Here is a 7,956-nt window from a genome sequence, read left to right as displayed (position 1 = left end):
AGGGGAAGAGGAGGGGAGGGGGCCGAGGACAGAGCCCTGGGGGACCCCAACAGCAAGAGGAAAGAGGAGGGGAGGGGGCCGAGGACCGAGCCCTGGGGGACCCCAACCGCAAGGGGAAGAGGAGGGGAGGGGGCCGAGGACAGAGCCCTGGGGGACCCCAACAGCAAGAGGAAGAGGAGGGGAGGGGGCTGAGGACCGAGCCCTGGGGGACCCCAACAGCAAGGAGAAGAGGAGGGGGGCCAAGGACCAAGCCCTGGGGAATCCTCCTCCTCCTCCCCCCCCCCCCCCCCCCCCCCCCCCCCACCCCCCCCCCCCCCCCGATGAGATTGCAGGAGCTGTGCGGGTGCCATGGCAGCCGGGGGCCTTTTGAAAGGTCCTGGGGCTGCCTATTAAGCCATGGCCATGGGGTGGCCTGATAGACTGCCTGTCAGACCGCAGTATGATGTAATACTATAGCATTACATCATACTGCAGGAGCGATCAAAGAATTGCTAGTTGTGGTCCCCCAGGGGGGCTAAAAAAGAACGTAAAAATAAGATCAATATAAGATTTGATATGTTCCTCCTATTGTTCATGTAGGGGTCATTTACACAGGCGCAAAACAGTGAATACGTGCGCAAAAAATGCAGTATCAGATATGCGCAGACTCAGTCCGTGAAAACGCTGCATATTTCACGGAATGCAACTGCATCCGCCGATGTGAATGACCCCCAGGTTCTGCAGGACTTCAGTGACAATCTTATTAGGGACGCTTCCCCTTTGAAGCTCATAGATACCATGACGTCACACGCTACACTTCCGGTCACTGCGCAACAAAAAACCATTTCCTGTCAGCTTCCACTAGATTGTAGTGGCTGCAGGTAGGTCCTCTCTTAAGTCACTACACGCTAGCCACTTCACTGATGAGCTGACTAGAATGTAGTGGCTGATAGTAGGATTTCCCAGGAGCCACTACATTCTAGTCAGTTCAGTAGTGAGATGTCTAGGGTGTAGTGGCTAAAGGGAGGACCTACCAGGAGCCACTCCACTCTAGCTACAACAACCAATGAAACGTTGCCTTCTGTGAAAAGCCAACCACAGTAAGGAGATGTTGTTTAGGGGCGGGGCAGCGCGCGGCCGTGTGAGAGGCGGGAGCGCAGGGAATGTCTGGAGCGCGCGAGACCCGGAAGGAAGCGGCGTCATCCAGTGAGTGAGGAGCCGCCATGAGCCTCCCGGGGCCGGTGAGGGGCAGCACTAGGGAGGGCATGGCAGTGCTGAACCCCGTGTCCATGTCTCCTGGGGTGGGACTGGTGGCCGGGCCGCGGTCTCTGCACGTAGAGCTGCACACCCAGCAGGTGAGCCGTTAGATCTCTACGGGGGGTAACTGCTTATTATCCCGGGGCATTGTGGGTAACGTGGACTCCGGTCACCCCTGGGGCATTGTGGGTAATGAGGGGGCTACTGGCACCTTGGGGCATTGTAGGTAACGTGGGGGTTCCTGGCATTGTGGGTAATGAGGGGGGCTCCTGTCACCCTGGGGTATTGTGGGTAATGAGGGGGGGCTCCGGGCATTGTGGGTAATGAGGGGACTCCTGTCACCCTGGGGCATTGTGGGTAATGAGGGGGGCTCCTGGCACTGCTGGGGGGGGGGGGGCATTGTGGGTAATGAGGGGGTTCCTGTCACCCCTGGGGCATTGTGGGTAATGAGGGGGGCTCCTGGCACTGCTGGGGGGAGCTGTGTGGGTAGTGAGGGTGCGCCTGTCACCCCTGGGGCATTGTGGGTAGTGAGGGGGCTCCTGTCACCTGTGGGGCATTGTGGTGGGGGTGCTGTCACCCGTGGGGCATTGTGGTGGGGGTGCTGTCACCCGTGGGGCATTGTGGTGGGGGTGCTGTCACCCGTGGGGCATTGTGGTGGGGGTGCTGTCACCCGTGGGGCATTGTGGTGGGGGTGCTGTCACCCCCGCTGGGGCGTCTATAATAGCTCTTGCCGTTTTTGGCTTGTTTGTAGTCTGTTACCATGGAGACACATGTGGTTGTGTAGGAGCTGTGTACACGGTGGCCTGCAGGTCCACTCCCCATCATCTGCGGTCCAGTGTGACGGCTCTGTGCTCGGCGGGATGTATCTGCGGTCCCCCCTCCTGCTCAGGTATTCCTGTCAGCCCCATTGCAATGAACGGAGCGCCAGCTGTACTTGTGGGGGGGGGGGGGGGGGGGCAGTATAACAGGGCGCGGGGGTCCTGTGCCTGAGTTTGGCGGGGGGCTTAGCACCAATCATCCTGTGGGGAGGGGGTGACTGTCCCATTCACTGACAGCAAGTAACGGCTCTGAGGACAGTGAGGGATGGATACACAAATTATATTAAGGTTGAGACCGTCCTCCGCTGCGGCTGGCGTCACGGAAAACCTGGAAGTGTCGGGGGAATCCGGAAGTGTCGGGGGAATCCGGAAGTGTCGGGGGAATCCGGAAGTGTCGGGGTTTTGTTTTTAGTCATGAAGTTTTTTCTGAGTGATATTATTTTCTGCGATTCTTGTGTTTTAGTTGTTTGTCCCTCGGACGCAGCGCGGCGTGTGCGGACGCAGCGCGGCGTGTGCGGACGCAGCGCGGCGTGTGCGGACGCAGCGCGGCGTGTGCGGACGCAGCGCGGCGTGTGCGGACGCAGCGCGGCGTGTGCGGACGCAGCGCGGCGTGTGCGGACGCAGCGCGGCGTGTGCGGGCCCTCGGGCGCGGCGTGTGCGGGCCCTCGGGCGCGGCGCTGTGTCCTTGCAGGAATAGACCGAACTGAACACCAGAGCCGTCACCGCCTGACAGACACTCCTTCAGGTTCTGAAGTGTTGAGGTTTTTGTTCTCAGCCGCCTCAAACATTCGGCGATCCTGCGACGCTCGGGGACTCGTGTGTGTATATAGTGTGTATATAGTGTGCGTGCGTGTGTGTATATATATATATATATATATATATATATATTCACCTGCAGACGCCTTCCGGACGCGGCGGCTATTATGTTTGTATATAAAAAAACCAATAAGGGCGCCGTCACTGGCGAGAAAATCACTCAAAAAATGCGCGATGTGAGGGAGAGCGCAGAATTATGGGCCCAACGACCTCCCATGTTCTCCGTCCCGTCTGCAGTGGTTCCGCTCCTCCGATGTTTCTGCCGTGTTCGGCCCCCGTGGAGCCTCCGGATTATCGCCTCGCAGGATCTTGCAATTTTTGTGCATGTGTTTTTTATCATTAAAAATTGAGAAGCTTGCCCGTGGCGGCCGCGTATTCGCAGGGGAAATGTCGCGGTTTTCAAGCAGAGCTATTGCGCCCGGCGCTGTGCAGCGGCCTGAAGCCTCCGGCTCCGTGTATCTGCAGTTCCTCCAGTGTCGGGGGGATCAGGGTTTGTCGCGGAGAAGTCATGGAAAATTGTTTTTGAAAACCTATATGGACCCTGTCCTGTGTGACACCCCCCCCCCCCCCCACCTCCTTGTCTTGCTGCAGGGGGTCTTGGGACTGTTCTGTGTGCCCCCCCCCCCCACCTCCTTGTCTTGCTGCAGGGGGTCTTGGGACTGTTCTGTGTGACCCCCTTGTCTTGCTGCAGGGGGTCTTGGGACTGTTCTGTCGGGGGGTCGGGCTTCCAGTACTGGGACCTGGGGTAATTGGTGTACAATACCCCTTTAAGAGTTATATACATGCCATCATTCAGGTTACTGTGTCCACTGTCTCGCCTGAGGCAGAACATGCTGCCCGCTGTAGTCGTTGACCTGGTGCCCGTGCAGCTGCAGTGACTGGTACTGCTTGTACCCCAGCGGCTGGCATCATGGAGCTGCGGGTGCCTGGTACTGCTTATACCCCCAGCAGCTGGCATCATGGAGCTGCGGGTGCCTGGTACTGCTTGTACCCCCAGCGGCTGGCATCATGGAGCTGCCTGGTGCCCCGTGTTGTGCCGCACATCTCCGCCTTGTAGCTATTACAGAGATGCTAGCGTTACAAGGCAGTGGATGAATAATGAATGAAGCCTGAGCGAGTGGCTGCCAGCACTCCGGGGGTTACTGTTGTGGCACTCGCTGGTATTAAAGGGACCCGTTCCCCCTGCCAGCACTCTGGGGGTTACTGTTGTGGCACTCTCTGGTATTAGAGGGACCCGTTCCCTCTGCCAGCACTCCGGGGGTTACTGTTGTGGCACTCGCTGGTATTAAAGGGACCCGTTCCCCCTGCCAGCGCCGTAAGTTATGGGACTTTCAGCTTCTCAGGAGTTTGGGGTTTAGTATTTATATACTGATGTCTGCCCTCTCAGTCCGTGTGCCGCCTGCCGCGGGCATCTGTTAGAGCGTGCCACTCTGAAAGATATTATTGTGCACCGCACAGACTTCACGGGAGCAGGTGCGTCCAATAAATACCTCCCCCGTCACATCCACTCACCTGCACCAGAACTCAGTGGGGGTGTGGCACTGGTCTGTGGTGGGCCCGGAGCGCTGATCCCTGCCGCTGACCGCCTCGTGTCCTTCTACCTCCGGGGGATTTACTCTGCACCTATTTCCTCTCTTTCCCCACGGCCGGCGGAGCGCTGAGGGTCGAGCTGCTATTTCCCTCGCACAGGTTACTGGTTTGGCGTCACCGGAGTTCACCAATTCTATGCCGGACGCAGGAGCAGCTATTGTTTAACTTCCATCTGATTATCAGTTTATTTCCGTGAATAGTGGAATAGTAGTACAGCTCCGGGGTATAATACAGGATGTAACTCGGGATCAGTACAGGATAAGTAATGTATGTACACAGTGACTCCACCAGCAGAATAGTGAGTGCAGCTCCGGGGTATAATACAGGATGTAACTCGGGATCAGTACAGGATAAGTAATGTATGTACACAGTGACTCCACCAGCAGAATAGTGAGTGCAGCTCTGGGGTATAATTACAGCATGTAACTCGGGATCAGTACAAGGATAAGTAATGTATGTACACAGTGACTCCACCAGCAGAATAGTGAGTGCAGCTCTGGAGTATAATACAGGATGTAACTCAGGATCAGTACAGGATAAGTAATGTATGTACACAGTGACCCCCACCAGCAGAATAGTGAGTGCAGCTCTGGAGTATAATACAAGATGTAACTCAGGATCAGTACAGGATAAGTAATATATGTACACCAGTGACCCCACCAGCAGAATAGTGAGTGCAGCTCTGGAGTATAATACAGTATGTAACTCAGCATCAGTACAGGATAAGTAATGTATGTACACAGTGACTCCACCAGCAGAATAGTGAGTGCAGCTCTGGAGTATAATACAGGATGTAACTCGGGATCAGTACAGGGATAAGTAATGTATGTACACAGTGACTCCACCAGCAGAATAGTGAGTGCAGCTCTGGAGTAAAGCTGCACTGCTCTTCTAGGGGTTGGACCTCAGTCGACTTATCACCTAGCAGTTTAAAAAGTGCTGGTTTACGATAAACTGCATGTCTACTCCCTGTACCCATATGGGGGACCCTTAAAGCTTGGAATATTGCCCTCCACTTGCTACCTGATGACACACTGCCTATGGAGGAACCCTAACCTCCCGCACTTGCAGTACCTGCCACCATCTTCTGGAGGCGCTATGCAATAACCACCCTCTTGGATGTTGTGGAAAATGGGGTTCTTAGTACCTTATTACAAACACCATCGGACCTTTCCAATAACTCCCTCTTTAGCGATTTTGGGGGCCTACTGAACATCCCGCTGGCACTGATGCCCAACACTCTGAAGCCGCTCTTGTTTTCTATAGACAACTGGCAAGTAACCTTACTTCACGGCGAGATGGGACTCGGATGACCATAGCGCCCCCTGCTGGCTCCGTACAAGTACTTCAAGAGACACCTAGGGGCCCCCGTGCATCTGTCTCTTTGGCCCCACAGAGGACATCCGGGTGACGCAGGAACACTTGATACAATCTGCTGCTTTTATGACCTTAAGTGACATTGCTCAACTGGAAACCCCCCAGAAAAACCTCCTAGAGCTGGAAGCGTGGAGGGACTGGGCTCGTCCCTCTATACAAATGGACCATGGGGGCGATGGGCCTGACTGCCCTAATACTGCAGCAGGCGGATCTGACTAATACGGAGGTCTATCTCCGCTCACTATGTGCGAGGAGGCCGAGCGCTGACTGTGGTCACGGCCGGGGGAAGAAAGTGACATAAATGTATCTACAACTGTAGAGGATGGAGTTCTGATGACCAAAACTTACACAATCCTGCTGAGGTTTCTGTCCTCATATTTGTACTGTATTATATGAAAAGTCCCAAGAAATTATCCTTTAAAAAAAAACAAACAAACTGCAAGTCAGCGCATTTTTTCAGTTGCGTGTTAGATCGCCTTTTACAAGATATACCATAAATGCCCCTCTGATTCTTTTCTGCCGTGTCCTCCGTGCGCTTCGCTGGGACCCCGGGCCGCGCACGCGTGGCCGGGTCCTCCCGCGCGCTTCACCGGCCTGTAACGGGACTACGGGGGGGGGGGGGGGGTGGGGGGGGGTAGAGCCGCTACAATGTAGATGCCGGCCTGTAACAATGTAGCAGTGGATGTTTTCCTCTAATGTTGGGGCCAATTAGTGATTTCTGTCCCTGTAATCTCTTCCTCCTTTCATGCCAATATAATCGGGATCTTCTATAACAAACCTTCGCTTTGTGCGGCCTCACATGATGGAGACGTAACAGTCACACGCTGCTGCTTACTACACCCAGTTATGTGGAGAAAGCCTCTGGGAATCTGGGTGGTAAGCCACATGATCCATACATGTGACGGGAGGTGTAGCCCCGTATCCTGTACTAACTGTATATATACCCCCCCCCCCCCCCCCCCCCCCCCCCGCCTCCACCAATTTCAAAACAGAACAATTTTTTCTAAATCTCCTCCGCATCGTTCAGCGAATGATCCGTTATTGGGGACGGCCGTCTGATGTACACAATGGTATATATGACGGCAGCGGCTCTGACGGGTGTTGGTGTTACCCGTAGATGAGCTGGTACGGGCTCTGCTGGCACACCCTACTGCAGGCAAGAGGCCCGGGTTACAAGGTTGTTCTAGGAAGTGTTGTCAGGGGGACACAAGTGGGAGCTCCAGTAACTTCTTGCGCAGGATACTTACTAAATCTTCTTCTTGCATCCATTTCTCTCTTTTAGCGCCGCCTTCGCCACCTGCGGAGTATCGCAGCACGGAACATTGTCAGCAAGAAACGGCTTCCGCCTGCTGGATACCTACTTCACCTCCCATTTGCTTGATGGCGAGATCATTTACAAAGGTGGGTAAGGCAGTGTGGTAAAGCCCCGTACGTTGTATACTAGTCCTGTGCATTGGCCTCTTGTAAATACCTGGCATGCAGGTAACGCTACCTTTACATCAGACGACTTTCGGCTGAAGAGTCTCTTGAAAGAGCGAATGCAAATGATAGTTGTTCAGTGTAAACATGGCCGCCGACACGCGGACGAGCGGGGAGTCGCTAATTGTTGTGCAGCAGCTTGCCAACCACAAATGTATGGTTGGTCGTAGTCATTCGCATGGAGGTCTCCTCAATCCCGATGAACAGCTAATGGCCCAGTTACAGGTAACGATCATCACTAAAAAATGTGTTAAAAACCAACCAATTTGTGCGCTAAGCGTTCAGAGAAAATGCAAAAAAAAAATCGCTCACTTGTCGTTCGCGGTTGTATCGGTCGCTGGCTTCTCGTTCCGTGTAAATGCTCCCTGCCCAGAGCTTCACATAGAAGAAGAGCGAGAACCTGGGCTGGTATTACAGGAAAAGTTCCCAATGAAGTGAGAACTATGCATGTAATACCAAGCTGACCACTGTAGTGTTAGATCGGAGCTGTCTGCTTTCCTACAGAAAATCTGCTCTATGCAAGCGCCCTGACTCAGCAAAACAGCTTATTGGCTGAGCGTTCCAGGCGGGGGACGCCTGCTGGTCTAATATGGATATAGTTTAAAGCTGAGCAGCCACCATATATTTTCAGTGTTGCCAA

General features: G+C 54.5%; 1 protein-coding gene across 1 annotated transcript in view; it reads left to right on the top strand.

Moving 5' to 3' along the window:
- The first annotated feature begins 1,131 nt into the window (after positions 1-1,131).
- Positions 1,132-7,956, top strand: part of UVRAG (UV radiation resistance associated) — a 46,016-nt gene continuing 39,191 nt past the window's right edge. The window contains 3 exon segments of the mRNA XM_066589023.1: positions 1,132-1,334; positions 7,120-7,167; positions 7,169-7,238. Of these exon segments, the coding sequence (XP_066445120.1) occupies positions 1,203-1,334; positions 7,120-7,167; positions 7,169-7,238 (250 nt within the window). The 5' untranslated portion in view covers positions 1,132-1,202.

The sequence above is a fragment of the Eleutherodactylus coqui genome, chromosome 1, assembly GCF_035609145.1.
Source record: "Eleutherodactylus coqui strain aEleCoq1 chromosome 1, aEleCoq1.hap1, whole genome shotgun sequence".
Classification (NCBI taxonomy): domain Eukaryota; kingdom Metazoa; phylum Chordata; class Amphibia; order Anura; family Eleutherodactylidae; genus Eleutherodactylus; species Eleutherodactylus coqui.
Note: the sequence above shows the minus strand (reverse complement) of the source record. Positions and strands in the feature narration are given on the sequence as shown.